At 36.0% G+C, this 20565-nt stretch overlaps 1 protein-coding gene and 1 non-coding gene across 2 annotated transcripts in view; one reads left to right on the top strand and one right to left on the bottom strand.

Moving 5' to 3' along the window:
* The first annotated feature begins 7456 nt into the window (after window positions 1-7456).
* The window catches only part of LOC106794393 (uncharacterized), a 17949-nt gene continuing 4840 nt past the window's right edge, over window positions 7457-20565 (top strand). Inside the window, exons 1-4 of the mRNA XM_026123918.1 lie at window positions 7457-7492; window positions 12479-13369; window positions 13586-13799; window positions 13837-14603. Coding sequence (XP_025979703.1) covers window positions 7457-7492; window positions 12479-13369; window positions 13586-13799; window positions 13837-14603 — 1908 coding nt within the window. The remainder of the gene's footprint in view (window positions 7493-12478; window positions 13370-13585; window positions 13800-13836; window positions 14604-20565) is intronic.
* Window positions 12743-12849, bottom strand: LOC112997999 (small nucleolar RNA R71). The gene has a single exon (XR_003263046.1). It is a non-coding gene; the product is annotated as a small nucleolar RNA R71 (small nucleolar RNA).

Genomic DNA, 20565 nt, shown 5'->3' with positions numbered 1-20565 from the left:
GTCCCTAATGCCATTGTAGCTCTCAATGCATCCTTCTGGCCCAATATGCTTTGCAAGACAATGAAATTTGTGGAAAATCGAGTTAGAGTTAGACAAAGTATATCCCTTCCACTTGTATGTTGTCTCATCAACAATAATGTGAAACAATGATTATATATGTACTTGGTAATTTTTGAAGCATGTGAAACAACCTCAATTACTTCCTCAAACTTCTAAAAGTCTTGCAACATCAAATTAATGTAGTGAGCAACACAAGGAAACCAATATAACTTAGGAAACTCTTTTTTCCAATAACCTGCAAACAACAACATAATTTGCAGCATTATCCATCACAATGTGAGCAACATTTTTTGCTCCAACATGTAACACCATCTCCTTGAAAAGCTTAAACAACATTTCAATAGTTTTAGAAGTACATGAAGCATCAACATACCTTATGAAAATAGTCCCTTTAAGACAATAAACAAGAAAATTAATGAGAGTTCTCTTAGAGTGGATGGTCCACCCATTAACCATTAGAGTACATCCAGTTTCCTTCCAAACTTCTCGATAACTTTTGACAAACTTCGTCACTTCATCAACCCATTTATTTAATAATGGACCAAAAATTCTCTAAAAATTTGGGCATTTATACCCTAGACCCATGCTACTAATAGCATCAATCATAGGTTGATAAAATGTTGAGTTAACTACATTAAATGACATTGAAGCATCTATCATCCATTTTGCAATGGCTTTGTCACACTTTTCTACAACTTCCTTACTTTGCAAGACACTCTTCAAGCTTGGTTGAGCTCTAGGAGTTGTTATAGGCATGAAATAGTCATCTACACGAGGAGTGTTCTTCCCCTTTTGAGACTTGGCAGAAACGGATGATTTTGGAGTTCTTCTTAAATCCTCAACTATTCTTACAAGGTCTTCATTAAAGGTATTACTTTCCTCAAATTGTTCTTGCATTTTTCTTTTCTTGTTTTTGTCATTTTGTTCAAGTAGTTGTTTCATTTGATGTTGGACATTAACAAGAACCTTCTTGCAAAGCCTCAACTTGGCCTTTTTGTCCAACCAAGTGAGCCTTGAACCTATTAATACCACCTCCCTTAACCTATTTTTCACAATATAAATACACATCATTGTCACTTTTGTATAACCTTCATCAATTTGTTTACAATGTCCCCAAGCTGGATCATTTTTCTGTTTAACATTATGAGAAGTATTTGGAGTGGATGCTTTTTGAGATGACGGGACTTCAGTAGATGGCATATTCTTGACAACCAAATAAACAAAACTAATTTTTTAAAAATTTAATATTCTTACACATAAAATTGAAACTAATTTTTATATTAAATGATAATTTTTACAACACTTGCACACCATGTTCAACCAACTAAGTTAGACATCTTTAATCACTTTAAACATTGCAATTGCATTTATATGTTAGCCAAAGAAAACACATACAATTTAATTTGTTAGACTTATTTGCTATTATCTTTTGCATTAATTTTTTTTTTTCAAAACATAAACATTTGAAAACAAGAACATGCACAACATTAAGGATACTTTACCATAGTAAATCTTTTAATTAATTATTTCTTATTTTAATTTTATATTAATTTTAAATTAAATATATTTAAGATAATTAAGGCTTAAATATTATGTGTCTATAAATATGTGTATTTTTTATTCCATGTATTTTATTTTATTTTCTGTCCCTACAAGTTTTTTGTTTTAATTTTTCATCCTTTTATGTTTTTATTTTATTTATAATTCTTGTAATTTTTATTTATTTTTTAGTCCCTATGACATCAACATAACATTTACATTAACGTTTTTATAATTGTGACAACTTACAAGAACTGAAACTGAAAAATGATCAAACGTTAAAAAACTCCAACTTACAGGGACCAATTTTGATATTTAAACCTATAATATATATCATAACTATTATATTATATAATCTATAAATATTATATATACATTATAGGCTTATAATATATTACACGGGTAATTGTAAAAGGTTTTCAAAAATTTATGTGACCAATTAAAAGTAGACAAAGTTGAATGGGAAAAATACTTACTATATCAAAATATAATCTATGATCCTATTTTATTTTTTTCATATATTTTACTTTTAATTATTTATAATCACCTTTGTTATTAATTTTAATGAGATGGTATTGCAGTTTTTCTTTACAAACTTGTGGCGTGCTAGCATGAAAAAAAGAAGGAAAAGTATATGGTATACATAGAGAAAAAAAAAAGTTACATTTGTCATTCTCTAAAGACACTCACGTAACTCAATTGATATTAAAAGAAATAAGAAAAGGTTAATCTCAAACGTATAATTATTAAAATCAAAGGGTTGACCTAGCGGTGTAAAATTTTATTGCGACATAAGTGAAAACAATCTATCTAGCCAGAGAACCTTATTCGATTTTCATTGTGTGCAAAATTCTCTTGGTCAGCGGCAGCTACGAACCACATGTGAGATTAGTTTATGACCTAGTCGGTTATGGGACACTCATGGTCTGTGACTCAGGAAAAAATTGAATAATTCCTAATTACATGCAGAGAGAAAAATAAAATATTTTTGTATTGAATCTTAATTACTACTCAACTTGCACTTTGTTGATAAATTTGACATTAATTAACTTAGCAATCACTGCTGCCAAAGTTTCATATGATTCGAGATCTATAACAATTGATGGCAAAAGAAAAGTTCTTTTCTCTTGTTCAATTCATTATTCACATAGTACAATTGAAGTAAGAATGTTATGTATTATCTCATGTTTGTATTTTTTGTTCAATTTCAAAAATCTTATTCATCTAATAATTGTTTATGAATGTACAATTAAGAAAGTCATTTAATTATACTTTTATTCAATTATTTATGACAAATGTGACCTTCTTTGATTAATAAAGCAAAAGAAGGTGGACTTGACGTACTTGAAACATATGTTTTTTGAAATGCTCATGAGCCTCAATCCCGATAGGTTTTTTTATTCTAATAATTTGTTTTGTTCATGTTCATACTACATATTTCGCTTTTGGTATTAATTTTATTTATTTTAATTTCTATATTTTCAGTATGATTTTTCTGGAAATTTGGATCTCGTCAAATTTATTAAAACCATTCAAAAGGAAGGACTTTATGCCATGCTTTGCATTGGTCCATATGTACGTGGTGAATGGTAGGTCATTATTTAGATAAGTTGTTTTAGATTAGTTCTTTACATATTATCGTTTAATAAATCTTATTAATTTTTTTAACTACTTAAAAATTAATTGTAATAAATAATTTGTGTTTTCCTGTATAATAAATATTTAGTTTTTAATTAATAAATGTCTCTATATGTATATATAAAAGGTGTTTATATTGTACCAAAATAAAAAGGGTATTGATAGCATTGACTCAATGCTTTTATATATATTGCTTTTGAAGCATAGTAAATGTAGGTGTTAAAGCTTGCTCACATATTAGTCTTGTGAAACATTAATTGGATAATGACAATTTCATTAGTCTTATAAAATATTAATTCTTGTTGTAGGATAATGACAATGTTGTATTCAAAAATAAAAGAGTAGTTGTGCATGGCAATATTGAAATTGGATAATGATAACATGAAGCTATAGTCAATTGAAGCATCTTGAATTTTAATAGTTATTTTTATTTCTTAATTAATATTCTTAGAATTTTTCTTTCAATTTTGGTATTTAAAGTAACCAGATCTAATAGTCAAACATTTAATTGCAGAATGAGATGCAAACCTTCACAACTTTCATAATGCACAAGATGAGACATGAAAATCTTTTTGCATCACAAGGGGGACCCATTATTCTTGCTCAGGTTTCATTTCAAAATTGTATTCCCAGTTTTTTTTTTCTCTAATTTTTATCATTGCATTGATGGTGTTAAATATTCTAATATCTACATACTTTGATTGGGTGTACTAATATAGATTGAAAATGAATAAGGAAACGTTATGAGTGAATATGGAGAAAATGGAAAACAATATGTGCAATGGTGCTCTCAACTAGTTGAATCTTACAAAATTGGTGTGCCTTGGGTTATGTGTCAATAGAGTGATGCTCCAGATCCCATTGTAATGAAAATTAAAAAATTTATAATTATACTTTTGAGTGTTATTATTTTATTATGATTGCTAATATACTTTGTTTTTTTGTTGCCTTAGATTAACACATGTAATGATTGGTATTGTGATCAATTTTCTCCTAACAGTAAAAGCAAGCCAAAGATGTGGACTGAGAATTGGACTGGCTGGTGAGTTTGTTATTTCCATTAATTTTCAATTTTTATTTTTTTATCTTTTGTGATTAATTTTTAATTCTTAATAATTAGGTTTAAGAATTGGGGAGGACCAATTCCACATAGAATTGCTCGGGATGTTGCATTTGCAGTTACACGATTTTTCCAATATGTTGGCGTATTCCAAAACTATTATATGGTAATATTATTGTCTTGTTTTTTTATATTAATTTTAAATCATTTTAATTACTAAAGTTGTAATTCTTTTTTTTTCATAACAATACCATAGAGGTACCAATTTTGGACAAACTCCAGGAGGACCATATATAAGCACTTCATATGACTATGATGCTTCTTTAGATGAATATGGTAAGGCATACTATACTTTTTGTAATTATGAAAAATGATTTTTTTATTTAACTATTATTTATTAGTTTGATGATATAATATTTTTTAATGTTAGGTAACATAAATCAACCTAAGTGGGGACATCTTAAACAACTTAATGAGCTTCCAAAATCAATGGAAGATGTCTTAACTCAAGGAACCACAAACCATACTAACTATGGAAACCTAATGACAGTAAGTTTTTGTGTTCAACTTGTTGGAAATTTTTAATAAACCTTATCAAATACCAAATGAGCACCAAATCACATTACATCAGATTATCAAGAGGTTTTAAGGGATACCTGGATCTATAGAGCTTGATCAACATGCAGCAGAATCTTATAGCGGTTGCGAACCATTGGTTTAATGACCTTTCTCAACCAAATCACCTTCTTCCTTATGGGACCTTCGTTTTCTCTTCAGATGGAGAGAGGAGAAATTGTTTCTTGATTTGGTGTCTTGAGAACCATAACCATGCCTTAGGTTTTAACCTATTAGGGTTCTCATTATTCCCTAATGGGCCAGACTGGTTTCTGCTCATTAAGCCCATATCAATTTTTTGTTGGCAGTCTAATGGGCTCATTGAATTATATCACTTTATATTGAACCCATCTAAATGTAAATAACTAATATAAATGTTATAATATAATATGTAGCCCATATTAATTAATTAGGAATTATAAAATTTCTAACAATCTCCCACTTGGGCTTCATATTAACCTTAGACATTTATATCACAAAATTATTTAGGCGCGCAACCGTATATTATTTACTTTTAGGCTCCTTTTATACAATCTGGTCCATCTCATATAGCAACAGGAAACCACTGCAGTTTTCATCACAATTCAGCGTGACTAAGCCACAACGATCACCACTGTTACTCATACTCAATGACATAGATCAAATATGGATAAGCGGCATGGAAATTACATACAATGTGATCTTAATCATGTTTATTTCCAACTAGTCCAAACTTTATTCTTTTATAGAGATCAATCCAAAGTGCGATACAAATATTGCACACAAAACAAGCTCAGAATAGAATGATAAACATCAACTTTATTTCTGTAAAAAATCCAAACAATACAAATATCTGAAAAACATAAGATATAAAACATAAATGGGACTCCCACTAAACTAAGGTACTGTTAGGAACTACACCCATATGAGCAGTGTGCTCATGAAAAACTCTAGGTACCAAACCTTTAGTAAGTGGGTCAGCTAGCATGGAATCAGTCCCTATATGTTTTATGGAAATTTGCCTATTCTGAACTTTTTCCTTCACAACCAAAAACTTGATGTCAATGAATTTTGACTTGGTTGTACTCCTATTTTTGTTGGAGTGAAGAACTGCAGAGTTATTGTCACAATAAATTTTCAATGGTCTTTCAATGCCATCATCCACACGCAAACTAGTGACAAAGTTTCACAACCATATCTCGTGATTAGATGCCTCAAAACAAGCAATGAACTCCGCAGCCATGGTTGAAGAAGCTATAGAGTCTGTTTAGCAGACTTCCAAGAGATAGCTCCTCCAGCCAACATATATATGTATCCAGAAGTGGAGCGTGTGCTGTCTTGACATCCAGCAAAATCAGAGTCTTAGTACCTGATGATCTCTAAATATTTAGACTTCTGATAAGTGAGCATGTAGCCTTTTGTTCTCTTCAAGTAACGCATTACGCGTTTCACTGCCTTCCAACGTTGCAATCCAAGATTACTCAAGTATCTGTCCAGAACTCCTACGACAAATGCTATGTCAGGACGAGTACAAACTTAAGCATACATCAGACTTCCTACTACTGGCGCATAGGGAATCTTCTGCATCTTAGTTTTTTCAAGGTCATTATTATGGCATTATTTGAGATTGAATTTGTCTCCTTTAGCTATTGGGGTATCTCTTGGCTTACTATCTTTCGTGCTTAATCTATCAAGTACTTTATCAACATAGCTCTCTTGTGACAACCTTATGATACCTTGAGAGCGATCTCGTAGTTTCTTAATACCTAACACAAAAGAAGCTTCCCCAAGATCTTTCATTTCGAAATTTTTCATTAGAAATCTCTTGGTCTACTGTAAGAAGCCTATATCTCTGCTAGCAAGAAGTATATCATCGACATATAATACCAAGAATATGTATTTACTCCCACTGAACTTATGATATACACAATCATAAACTACATTTGCCTTGAAACCATTTGAGGTAATGACTTGATGGAACTTGTAATACCATTGACGGGAAGCCTGTTTAAGACCATAGATGGATCTTTAGTTTGCATACCATGGACTTTGAGTCACCTAACACAAAGTTTTTTGGTTGCACCATATAAATCTTTTCTTCAATGTCACCATTTAGAAACATAGTCTTGACATCCATCTGATGTAACTCTAAGTCAAAATGAGCTACCAGTGCCATTATAGTTCTAAAAGAATCCTTTGAAGATACTAGAAAAAAGGTTTCTTTATAGTCAATGCCTTCCTTCTGAGTAAAGCCTTCAGCAACTAGACGAGCCTTATATCTCTCGATATTACCCTTTGAATCCTTCTTGGTTTTAAATATCCATTTACAACCAATAGGTTTCACACCTTCAGGCAATTTGACTAGATCCCAAACTTCATTGTCTTTCATAGACTTGATCTCATCCTTCATGGCATCAATCCATTTTTTAGAGTTAGAACTGCGCATAGCTTGACAGAAGTTGATTGGATCATCCTCTATTAAACCAACGCCATCCTCATGTTCTTGGAGAAATATAATATAATCATTTGAGATTGCACTTCTCCTCTCTCTAATGGATCTCCTTAATGGCACTTCTTGAGGTTGTTGAGGTTGCTCTAAAGGTATTTGAGGGAGAACCTCATTGTTGTCTTGTTCTGGAACAATGTCAATAATTTGAACATTGTCTTCTATTACTGGAGTTGTGTCTTAAATAGTAATAGGTACGAGGACTTGATCACTATAAATAATAGGTTCTTCCTCAAAGACAACATTCATTATGTTCTCTTCCTTCCCAAACTCAACTTCCTCAAGAAATCTCACATTTTCCATCTCGAAAAAGGATCTTAAGGTGGGATTGTAAAATTCATAGCCCTGAGAGCATTCAACATAGCCAACAAAATAGCAGCTAATTATTCTTGAGTCCAGCTTTCTTTCATGTGGCCTATAAGGTCGTGCTCAGCCGGACAACCCCAAATGTTCAAATGTTTAATACTTGGCACCCTATTACGGATGTAAACTGCGATCTTTAGGGATTCTCCCCAAAGTGACTCTGGCAAAGAGGAATGACTAATCATACTCCTCACCATATCCTTAAGAGTTCAGTTTCTTCGTGCTACTACACCATTCATGCTAGGTTTTCCCGGCATAGTGTATTGTGGAACAATTCCACACTCTTTAAGGAAAAGCGCAAAAGGTCCTGGACGTTGTTCTCCCGATCCATCACATCTGCCATATACTCACTACCACGGTCAGATTTGACAACCTTAATTTTCTTTCCAAGTTGAAGTTTAACCTTAGCCTTGAAAGTCTTAAAAACGTCTAGGGATTGGGATTTCTCATGTATCAAATATAGGTAACCATATCTAGAGTAAGTCATCTATGAACGTAATGAAATATTGTTGTCCATTCCAAGAAGTTGTAGGAAAAGGACCACAAATGTCTGTATGCACTAGTTCTAAGATGTCTTTAGCTCTTTCGGCACCTAATTTCCTTTTGTTTGTTCGTTTTCCCTTTATGCATTCAACACAGACCTCAAAGTCCGATAAATCCAAAGGGTCAAGAATTTCATCCAACACAAGTCTCTGAATTCTCTGTTTAGAGATATGGCCTAAATGCTTAGGCCATAAGGTGGCTGAATTCTCATTCAACTTTCATTTTGTACCACGTGAACTTATTTGTAGTATTTCATTATAGGAACTAACAACATTAAGCATGTAAAGATTATCAATTAAAGAACCAGAACCAACCATATTTGAATTTTGGTAGAGTCTAACTTTATTATTTCCAAATGAACAAGAAAATCCAAATTTGTCCAAATTAGAAATAGAAATCAAATTCCGTCTAAAAGACGGTACAACAAAAGTCTCAAATAAATTCAAATAAAATCCAGTTTTTAACTGTAATCTAAAAGTTCCAATAGCTTCCACTGCAACCTTCTTGCCATCACCCACAAAGATGAACCTTTCATCATCACTTGGCGGTCGATTCCACAGGCAACCCTTTCTTCACACGTCATGCGGCATACTTGGGACACTCTTTGATGCAATCCTACCCCCCAAGGGTATTGGATAGAAGACTCCAAGAGGATTGGGCTAAAGCTGCTAAAGAAGGCCTTGGGGTTCTCATGAACCCTAGGGTAGATTTTTGAGCCCATGGACCAAGGTTGGGTCCTCTCTTCTTTGTAAATATTAGAATAGGTTTTTCCTTCTTTTGGGCCTTGTATTTTGGTCATTCTAATAGTATATGGTTTTAGCCTTGTATTTCAGGGCATTTTGAGTAGTCTTTGTAGCAGGGACTTTTTTTATATTTTCATGTATTTTGGCATGGGGGTGAGCTTAGCTATTATAGGAGGTGTGTGTAGCTAAGCTCTAGCTTCTTTAGGAATCTTCTCAAGGAGGTGAGATTAGTTATTAGAGGGGTGTGTGTAGCTAAGCTCTAGCTTCTCAAGGAAGCTACCTAGTCTATAAATAGAAGCATGTGTAACACTTGTTGTAACTTTGATGAATGAGAGTCTTGTGAGACACAACTCAAAGTTCAACTTCTTTCCCGTTTTCTTCCTTCAATTTCATGCTCCCCCCTCTCTCTTTCTCTCCCTCTTTCTTTTCCTCCATTGAAGCATCCTCTCCAAGCTTCTTATCCAAGGCTCATCTTGGTGGTGAAGCTCCTTCTTCCATGGCTTATTCCCTAGTGGATGGCGCCTCCTCTCACCTCTTCTCCTTTGTCTTCCGCTGCATCTCCATGGTGGAAAATCACCATTAAAGGACCTCATTGAAGCTCAAAGATCCAGCCTCCATAGAAGCCCCACAAGCAAGCTTCCATCACTATTTCTTCATGTGTCCCGACTTCTTGCAGAAGTAATAGGTAAATTCCTCATCCTTCTTCTATTTCTTTTGCTGAGAAGTCCCTTCCGCATCACCCTTAGTCTTCTTCCTTTTCTTATTCTGAGAGGTCGAAGTCAAGTGAGCACTTTCAGTTCTATCTCTCTGCAGCCTCTCCTTCTTTTGCGCACAGTGAGATATAAGCTCATTGAGGGACCATTTTTCCTTCTGAGTGTTTGATGTGCCATCATTTTCTCCTATTTCTTAACCCTTTTTGCCCCATTTTAAATACTGATTAGTCTTAATTGTCAAATTTATTAGGCAGTTTTATTATTTGGGCCCATTCAGCTAATTTGATGTTTTTAATCTAATTTCAGGAATTAATGAAGCATTGGGTTTGAATCCAGAATTGGGCTTGGGTTTGAATCCAGAATTGGGCTTGGACTTGAAGAGGGCAGACTATTTTATTCTACAAAATTAGATCTTATCTTATCTTTATCTTATCTAGATATTATTTAGATTTGATCTCATCTAGATATTATTTAATCTAGATCTTATCTTATCTAGATTTGAATTTCTCATCTAGATATTATTTAATCTAGATCTTATCTTATCTTATCTAGATTTGAATTTCTCATCTAGATATTATTTAATCTAGATCTTATCTTATCTTATCTAGATTTGAATTTCTCATCTAGATATTATTTAATCTAGATCTTATCTTATCTTATCTAGATTTGAATTTAATTTATTTATGGGGCTGGATTTAAAACAGATTTGTAAGCTTTGGGACTGAAAAACTATATAACAGCACCAAGGTTCTAGTTTAGGGGGCTCTTCGATTATTCGTTTTTAGTTTTAGTCTCTCTCTCTCTCTCTCTCTTCTTCTCTCTCCTATTTTCGTTTTTAGTTTTAGGCTTTTCTTAGACATTTTTTTTTGTTTTGCAATTCCAGTTTTGACTTTTCATTTTAGCAATAAAATTTCGTTCTTCAATCTATAATTTCGTTCTCTATTGATTAATGGAAGGCTAGATTTTCTAGTGTTGTTCCTTTTGAGGACGAAGCCCGACTCTCTTTGAGGTTTCGCTTGCAATGTGGTTTCCTGGCAGTTTTCCCTTCACCAGTTATCCCAATTTCGTGAATATTAATCAGTGCACGCTTCGTGTTCGATTAATTGCCTCTGAGCCTAACTTGCGTTCATGCTTAATGGACGAAGGGCTAACTGGTGTATGTGGTGCCTAATCACGTATTGAAAACCCTAAGTTGATTTTCGCTTAGTAAATTGAAATAGGGTTGGATTAAGTGGTTGACTGTTAGGGATGAATTCTCCATAACCCAGGATAAGAGAGTGGCTTCTGAATCAGAGGAAACAACCCATTTTTAATATTAGTAGTTTCGTATTCCATTTTATTTATCTGCTCTTTAATTACCAAACAACCAAACCCCCCCCCCCCCCCATCATTACTGTTACTGCAAGTATATTATGAACATTTGGCTTGTCACTGCTCGTTGGGAAACGGCCTAGGATCACTTCCTAGTTACTGCATTTTCATGTTTATTTGATTCGGGTACGGCCTCGATCAAATTTGGCGCCGTTGCCGGGGAGCAGTGTCCAAAGGTTCATAATAGCTAGCTATTGTTGTGTGTTTAATCCTTTCGTGTTTTATGTTTAATTGTTAGTATTGTGTTAGTATGTGCGTTAGTGTTGATTAGTGTCCTGGTATTTTGTTTAATGTGTGTTCTGTTTCAGTTTTACCATTAAGCGTTTCCCCTGTTTCAGTCTTGGGTGTTTTGCTGTGAAGATTGTGCTTGAAAACAGAGTAGTAGTAGAAATCAGCTTGCAGAAAAACAGGGTAGTAGTAGAAATCAGCTAGAGACGGATTTTAGCGACCACCCATGCTGAATTATTTGGGATTTTTTTTGTTTTAGTAGCTAGGGTTGTTATTTTTGGCTGAATTTTTTTGTGGTAACTTCTTTTAATCCATATTTTGTGGGAAAAATAGCTAGAGCCTTTAGTTTGGTCAGATTTGAAAGTTCCAAAAAACTAGCAAATTTTGTGTTTGTCAAAACTTCAAACGGCCATAACTTTTGCTCCGGTTATCAGAATCGCAATTATTATATATGCATTTGGGGTAGAAAAAAATTTCCTACGCCGTGGCAGCCCTCCATAGGCCGGCTGAGGTCTCCATCGTCCAAAAAAAAGCGTTTCTGTCAAAAGTTTTTTATTTTTCAAGTTTTATTCACTTATTTTTCTTAACCTACCAATTTTAGCTTTCATAGTTAGACTTTGAATTTTTGTCTGAAATTTTTTGTGCTATCTTCTCATCATTTTATAAGGTTGCTCCCAAAATTTCAAGTCATTTGGATATCATTTGAGGGTAGCTGTAGTTCAAACCTACACCTTTATTTACATGACAAGGCAACTAGCTGTGTGCATGCTGAAGGTAGTGTATGACTAGAGGCAATCCATCTGACTTACAACCCTTTGATCCTGAGATAGATAGGACATTTCATAGATTAGTTAGGCATCATTTTATACCTTATGATCATTCTGAGCATTCCATAACTGGTGAATCTGTGCATTCTGTTATTGGTGATTTTGAACATCCTGATCTTGAGCATTATAATTTTGAGCATTCTGATTCTGAGCATTCTGATTTTGCACATTCTAAGAACATGGCACAACCTCCACCTCGTGAGAGGACTCTAAGGGAAATGGCTGCACCTGATTTCACCTATGAAAGCTTGTGCATCCAATACCCTGATGAGGATGTCCCATATGTTCTTAAGACTGGACTGATTCATTTGCTTCCAAAGTTTCATGGCCTTGCAGGTGAAGACCCGCACAAACATTTGAAAGAATTTCACATTGTCTGCTCTACCATGAAACCCCCAGATGTCCAAGAGGATCACATATTTCTGAAGGCTTTTCCTCATTCATTAGAGGGAGTGGCAAAGGACTGGCTGTATTACCTTGCTCCAAGGTCCATCACGAGCTGGGATGACCTTAAGAGAGTATTCTTAGAAAAAATTTTCCCTGCTTCCAGGACCACAGCCATCAGGAAGGATATCTCAGGTATTAGACAACTCAGTGGAGAGAGCCTGTATGAGTACTGGGAGAGATTTAAGAAACTATGTGCCAGTTGCCCCCACCATCAGATTTCAGAACAGCTTCTTCTCCAATATTTTTATGAAGGACTCAGTAATATGGAGAGAAGTATGATAGATGCTGCCAGTGGTGGAGCCCTTGGAGACATGACTCCTGTTGAAGCCAGAAATTTAATTGAGAAGATGGCCTCCAACTCCCAGCAGTTTAGTGCCAGAAATGATGCCATAGTCATTAGAGGAGTGCATGAGGTAGCTACAAACCCATCTGCATCATCTGAAACTAAGAAGCTTGAAGGCAAACTGGATGCGTTGGTCAACTTGGTAACCCAGCTGGCCTTGAATCAGAAATCTGTACCTGTCGCAAGGCTTTGTGGTTTGTGCTCCTCTGCTGACCACCATACAGACCTTTGCCCTTCCATGCAGCAACCTGGAGCAATTGAGCAGCCTGAAGCTTATGCTGCAAATATTTACAATAGACCTCCTCAACCTCAACAGCAAAATCAACCACAGCAGAACAATTATGACCTTTCCAGCAATAGATACAACCCTGGATGGAGGAATCACCCTAACCTCAGATGGTCCAGCCCTCAGCAACAACAGCAGTCTGCTCCTTCCTTCCAAAATGCTGCTGGCCCAAGCAGACCATACATTCCTCCACCAATCCAACAACAGCAACAACCCCAGAAACAGCCAACAGTTGAGGCCCCTCCACAACCTTCCCTCGAAGAACTTGTGAGGCAAATGACTATGCAGAACATGCAGTTTCAGCAAGAGACCAGAGCCTCCATTCAGAGCTTAACCAATCAGATGGGACAATTAGCTACTCAATTGAATCAACAACAGTCCCAGAATTCTGACAAGCTGCCTTCTCAAGCTGTCCAAAACCCCAAAAATGTTAGTGCCATTTCATTAAGGTCGGGAAAGCAATGTCAAGGACCTCAACCCGTAGCACCTTCCTCATCTGCAAATAAACCTGCCAAACTTCACTCTATTCCAGAAAAAGGTGATGACAAAAATTTACCTAACAATTTTCTGTGCAGGTGAATCTTCTTCCACAGGTAATTCTGATTTGCAGAAGCAGCACATTCCCCCTCTTCCATTCCCTCCAAGAGCAGTTTCCAACAAAAAAATGGAAGAGGCAGAGAAAGAGATCTTGGAAACGTTTAGAAAGGTAGAGGTAAACATACCTCTGTTGGATGCAATAAAGCAAATTCCAAGATATGCCAAATTCTTGAAGGAGCTGTGCACTAATAAGCGGAAGCTTAAAGGAAGTGAACGGATTAGCATGGGCAGAAATGTCTCCGCATTGATTGGTAAATCTGTTCCTCAAATTCCTGAAAAATGCAAAGATCCAGGTACATTCAGCATACCTTGTATCATAGGGAATAGTAAGTTTGACAATGCCATGCTAGATTTAGGAGCTTCTGTTAGTGTTATGCCTCTGTCTATTTTTAATTCTCTATCTCTAGGTCCCTTGCAGTCAACTGATGTGGTAATTCATTTAGCTAATAGAAGTGTTGCCTATCCTGTTGGTTTCATAGAAGATGTCTTAGTTAGAGTTGGTGAACTGATTTTCCCTGTTGATTTTTATATCTTGAATATGGAAGATGGATTTTCTCAAGGATCAGTTCCCATCATTCTAGGCAGACCCTTTATGAAAACTGCTAGAACTAAGATAGATGTTTATGCAGGCACACTGTCTATGGAGTTTGGTGATATAACTGTTCATTTTAATATTCTGGATGCTATGAAATACCCATCTGAAGATCTTTCTGTATTTTGTGCTGAAATAATTGACCATGTTGTTGATGAATACATGACTGATCTTTATTCTAATTTGCATGCCTCTCACTCTTCATGCATTGAGTCTGAAATTGTACTTGATCATATGTCTGAATTTGATGCTGAGAGTGAATCTGAGAGTGATATTGATTGCATGCCTGGTGGTGGTGTTTTACCTCTTGAGATTGATTTTATAGAGTCAGATAGGACTAACCATGTTTCAGGGAGTACACATACCTCTGACTTTCTTTATGAGGTCAAGGCTGAGAAACCATCTCCTTCTACCACTGTCCAGCCGACCACACCAGAATTGAAGCCTCTGCCATCAAATTTAAAATACGCTTACTTGGATGATAGCAAGAGTTTTCCAGTGATTATATCTGCCTCCCTTGCTGATGAGCAAGAGGAGAAGTTGTTGTCAGTTCTCAAGAAGCATAAGAAGGCTATAGGATGGACCCTGGCGGACATTCCTGGTATTAGCCCATCCACATGTATGCATCGAATAAATTTAGAGGATGGAGCTAAACCAGTAAGACAGCCACAGAGAAGACTCAACCCGGTGATTCTTGATGTAGTGAAGAAGGAGATAACCAAGCTTTTGCAAGCTAGAATCATTTATCCTATCTCCGACAGCCAATGGGTGAGTCCCGTCCAGGTAGTCCCGAAAAAGACTGGCCTCACAGTGATCAGAAATGAGAAGGGGGAGCTGATTCCTACTCGGGTGCAGAACAGTTGGAGAGTCTGCATTGACTATAGGAGGCTGAACCAGGTTACCAAAAAGGACCATTTTCCCCTGCCATTCATTGACCAGATGCTTGAACGCCTGGCAGGTAAATCCCACTACTGTTTCCTTGATGGTTTTTCTGGTTATATGCAAATTACTATTGCTCCTGAGGATCAGGAAAAGACCACATTCACCTGCCCCTTCGACACTTTTGCTTATAGGAGGATGCCTTTCGGCCTGTGCAATGCCCCTGGTACCTTCCAGCGGTGCATGATTAGTATTTTCAGTGATTTTTTAGAAAATTACATAGAGGTGTTTATGGATGATTTCACTGTATATGGATCCTCTTTTGATGGTTGTTTGAATAGTTTGGAAAAAGTTTTGAATAGATGCATTGAAACTAACCTTGTTCTAAATTTTGAAAAATGTCATTTTATGGTTGAGAAAGGTATAGTTTTAGGCCACATTATTTCCAATAAGGGCATTGAAGTAGATCCTGCAAAAATTTCTGTTATTTCACAATTGCCTTACCCCTCTTGTGTGCGAGAGGTGCGATCTTTTCTTGGTCATGCAGGATTCTACAGGCGCTTTATAAGGGATTTTAGCAAAGTAGCCCTTCCACTGTCCAACTTGTTGCAAAAGGAGGTGGAGTTTGACTTTAATGACAGATGCAAAGAGGCTTTTGATTGCCTCAAAAGAGCGTTGACTACCACCCCCATCATCCAGGCACCCGATTGGACAGCCCCTTTTGAGCATTGGGGGCTGTCCTTGCTCAGAAAATTGATAAATTGCCCAGGGTGATATATTATGCTTCTAGGACTTTAGATGCTGCCCAAGCAAATTATACTACTACTGAGAAAGAGCTTCTAGCCATAGTTTTTGCTCTTGAAAAATTTCGATCTTATTTGCTTGGTGCTCGCATTATTGTTTATACTGACCATGCAGCTCTAAAGTACTTGTTGAAGAAGGCTGATTCTAAGCCTAGGTTGATCTGATGGATGCTCTGGCTCCAAGAGTTTGACTTGGAGATCCGTGATAGGAGCGGAGCACAAAATCTAGTTGCTGATCATTTGAGCCGGATCGAACGTGTCTCTGATGCAGATTCACCTATTCGGGATGATTTCCCGGATGATCATTTGTATATATTGTATAGTATTTCTGACTCTCTTTCTACTCCCTGGTTTGCTAACATTGTCAATTATTTAGTTGCCTCTGTTTTTCCTCCCTTAGCATCTAAGGCCCAAAAAGATAAGATTAAAAGTGATGCTAAGCATTTTATTTGGGATGACCCCTACTTGTGGAAATTGTGCAGTGATCAGGTCATTAGACGGTGCATTCCAGATCATGAGACTGACTCAGTCCTGCAGTTCTGTCATTCTTCCGCACCAGGAGGTCATCTGGGTGTTCAAAGGACAGCTCGCAAAGTGCTTGATTGTGGTTTTTATTGGCCCACCATATTTAAAGATGCGTGGGAGATCTGCAGCACTTGTGAGCAGTGTCAGAGAGCAGGACATACACTTACATGGCGACAACAAATGCCTCAGCAACCTATGCTATTTTGTGAGGTGTTTGATGTCTGGGGTATAGATTTCATGGGTCCTTTTCCTGTCTCTTTTGGTTATGTTTACATTCTCCTTGCTGTTGACTATGTTTCAAAATGGGTGGAAGCCAAGCCCACTAGAACTAATGATGCTAAAGTTGTCGCAGACTTTGTCAGGTCTAATCTGTTTTGCAGGTTTGGAGTACCTAAAGCAATTGTTAGTGATCAAGGAACCCATTTTTGCAACAGGACAATGCATGCCCTGCTTAAAAAGTACGGGGTGGTACACAGGGTATCCACACCATACTACCCCCAGACTAATGGACAGGCAGAAATTTCTAACAGGGAAATTAAGAGAATTCTAGAGAAGATTGTGCAGCCAAGCAGGAAAGATTGGAGTACCAGGCTTGATGATGCTCTCTGGGAACATCGGACTGCCTACAAAGCACCCATAGGAATGTCTCCTTATCGGGTTGTCTTTGGAAAGGCATGTCATCTTCCAGTGGAAATTGAGCACAAAGCATACTGGGCAGTGAAGACTTGCAACTTCTCTATGGATCAAGCTGGCGAGGAAAGGAAGTTGCAACTGAGTGAGTTAGATGAAATCCACCTAGACGCCTACGAGAATGCCAAGTTCTACAAAGAAAAGACCAAGAAGTTCCATGATAGCATGATAGTTAAAAAAGACTTTGTGGTTGGGCAAAAAGTGTTATTGTATAATTCTAGGCTTGGACTCATGAGTGGTAAGTTGAGGTCTAAGTGGATTGGTCCTTTTGTTGTTACTAATGTTTTTCCTTATGGTACAGTTGAGATCAAAAGCGACTCCACAAACAAGAGCTTCAAGGTCAACGGACATCGACTTAAGCCATTCCTCACGAACCCTTCTTTAGTGGACGTAGTGGTGGAAGAGACTTCCTTACTCCACCCTACTCTTCCTCCACCATGACTTAGGGAGTTTTTCTTTTCCTATCTCCTTCTTTGCTTTTATTACACTTGTCCGATTCTCTTTGATGATTTAATTGTTTTTAATCTTTTAATTGTGCTACATTGAGGACAATGTGTTGTTTAAGTATGGGGGGGGAGTGTTCTTTGGTTTTGCTAGTTTTGTTGGTTTTGTTAATTTGTTAGTTGTGTTAATTTGTTAATGTTGTTAGTTTCGTCGGATTTTCAGTTTAATATTTTGGGTCAATTTTGTGTGCACGTACGACTTTGCATGTTTTTCTTTGAATTATAGGATATGTTCAAGAAATGGGTAATTGTTTTGAAAATAAAAGTTCTTGACATTTTGTGACTTGAAATCCTTGATTCTTCTCTACATGTCATGATAGTTTTGAAAGCTCAATTTGAAAGTGATGATTTTACCTTTGTGAGAATTTGAGCCATCCATCATTATAATCATTTGGTGTGTTTTGCCCCATTGATTGCTTGCACAATAGCCTCGGCTTGATTCTTGTTGATGCGTCCTAATTCACATGCATATTTGGAAATGATTAAGGCAATTTTGTTCTTATAAGCTTCTAGCCAAATGGACTTACCTTGAATTAATTCCTTTGATAGCCCTTTTGAGCCTTGTTTCCCTTTCCTTGTTTTGAAGCTCACTACAAGCCTTAAGTGAAAAACCATGATATTACCATATCCTTAAGGAATTTTGGAGCTTTGGAATTGTTTTGGGAATAAGTGTGGGGGGTTTTTGTTTCATTGGACAACTTGTTTTGTTGGCTATGCTTCATGATGTATTTTGGGCCATACTTGATGTACATTGTATATTGGTTAAATGTTGGACATGCTGAATGAAATGTTGTTTCTCAAAGGCTAAAAAAAAAAAAAAAAAGCAATAAAGTTGAGTGAATAAGATCTTAAATGGCACAAGAATGATGAAACTCTTGGTTCTACTCTTCATGTTTAATTTTTATCCTTACTTTTTTTTTTTTTTTTTTTTTTTTGTCTTAATTTGCACTTATTCCCCTTTGCTCCTCTATTCCTTTGGGATTTAGCCACTTATTCCATATTTCTCCATACCTTGTCCTTGGCCCCATTACAACCTTAAAAGACCTTTTGATCCTCATGTGCTTATGTTTATGGGTTGATTGTCAATTTTAGAATCTTGCCAAGTTTATGTGGTGTTTGCTTTCATGGGTGCTTTGAGGGTAAATAGTAGCCTAGACACTTGAGAGATAGAGTGTATATCTTGTGAGGCTTTATCACTTTTTATTCTTGAGCTGATTAACTATTTTGCCATGATTGGGTTGCTTGGATGATTTTCATGAATGTCTTGACTTTTTGGATCTCCTTATGTTAGATGTTACCCATTCCTTTTATTCCTTGATGTTCATTGAGAAATATGTGAATGTTTTTTGTTTGTCTCCCTCTGATATCCTTGGATTTTGTTCTTTGTTTCATTTTGTCCAGGAGTGCAAAAGGCTAAGTATGGGGGGTTTTGATGTGCCATCATTTTCTCCTATTTCTTAACCCTTTTTGCCCCATTTTAAATACTGATTAGTCTTAATTGTCAAATTTATTAGGCAGTTTTATTATTTGGGCCCATTCAGCTAATTTGATGTTTTTAATCTAATTTCAGGAATTAATGAAGCATTGGGTTTGAATCCAGAATTGGGCTTGGGCTTGAATCCAGAATTGAGCTTGGACTTGAAGAGGACAGACTATTTTATTCTACAAAATTAGATCTTATCTTATCTTTATCTTATCTAGATATTATTTAGATTTGATCTCATCTAGATATTATTTAATCTAGATCTTATCTTATCTAGATTTGAATTTCTCATCTAGATATTATTTAATCTAGATCTTATCTTATCTTATCTAGATTTGAATTTCTCATCTAGATATTATTTAATCTAGATCTTATCTTATCTTATCTAGATTTGAATTTAATTTATTTATGGGGCTGGATTTAAAACAGATTTGTAAGCTTTGGGACTGAAAAACTATATAACAGCACCAAGGTTCTAGTTTAGGGGGCTCTTCGATTATTCGTTTTTAGTTTTAGTCTCTCTCTCTCTCTCTCTCTTCTTCTCTCTCCTATTTTCGTTTTTAGTTTTAGGCTTTTCTTAGACATTTTTTTTTGTTTTGCAATTCCAGTTTTGACTTTTCATTTTAGCAATAAAATTTCGTTCTTCAATCTATAATTTCGTTCTCTATTGATTAATGGAAGGCTAGATTTTCTGGTGTTGTTCCTTTTGAGGACGAAGCCCGACTCTCTTTGAGGTTTCGCTTGCAATGTGGTTTCCTGGCAGTTTTCCCTTCACCAGTTATCCCAATTTCGTGAATATTAATCAGTGCACGCTTCGTGTTCGATTAATTGCCTCTGAGCCTAACTTGCGTTCATGCTTAATGGACGAAGGGCTAACTGGTGTATGTGGTGCCTAATCACGTATTGAAAACCCTAAGTTGATTTTCGCTTAGTAAATTGAAATAGGGTTGGATTAAGTGGTTGACTGTTAGGGACGAATTCTCCATAACCCAGGATAAGAGAGTGGCTTCTGAATCAGAGGAAACAACCAGTTTTTAATATTAGTAGTTTCGTATTCCATTTTATTTATCTGCTCTTTAATTACCAAACAACCAAACCCCCCCCCCCCCATCGTTACTGTTACTGCAAGTATATTATGAACATTTGGCTTGTCACTGCTCGTTGGGAAACGACCTAGGATCACTTCCTAGTTACTGCATTTTCATGTTTATTTGATTCGGGTACGGCCTCGA

This window comes from Glycine max, chromosome 9, assembly GCF_000004515.6.
Source record: "Glycine max cultivar Williams 82 chromosome 9, Glycine_max_v4.0, whole genome shotgun sequence".
Classification (NCBI taxonomy): domain Eukaryota; kingdom Viridiplantae; phylum Streptophyta; class Magnoliopsida; order Fabales; family Fabaceae; genus Glycine; species Glycine max.
Note: the sequence above shows the minus strand (reverse complement) of the source record. Positions and strands in the feature narration are given on the sequence as shown.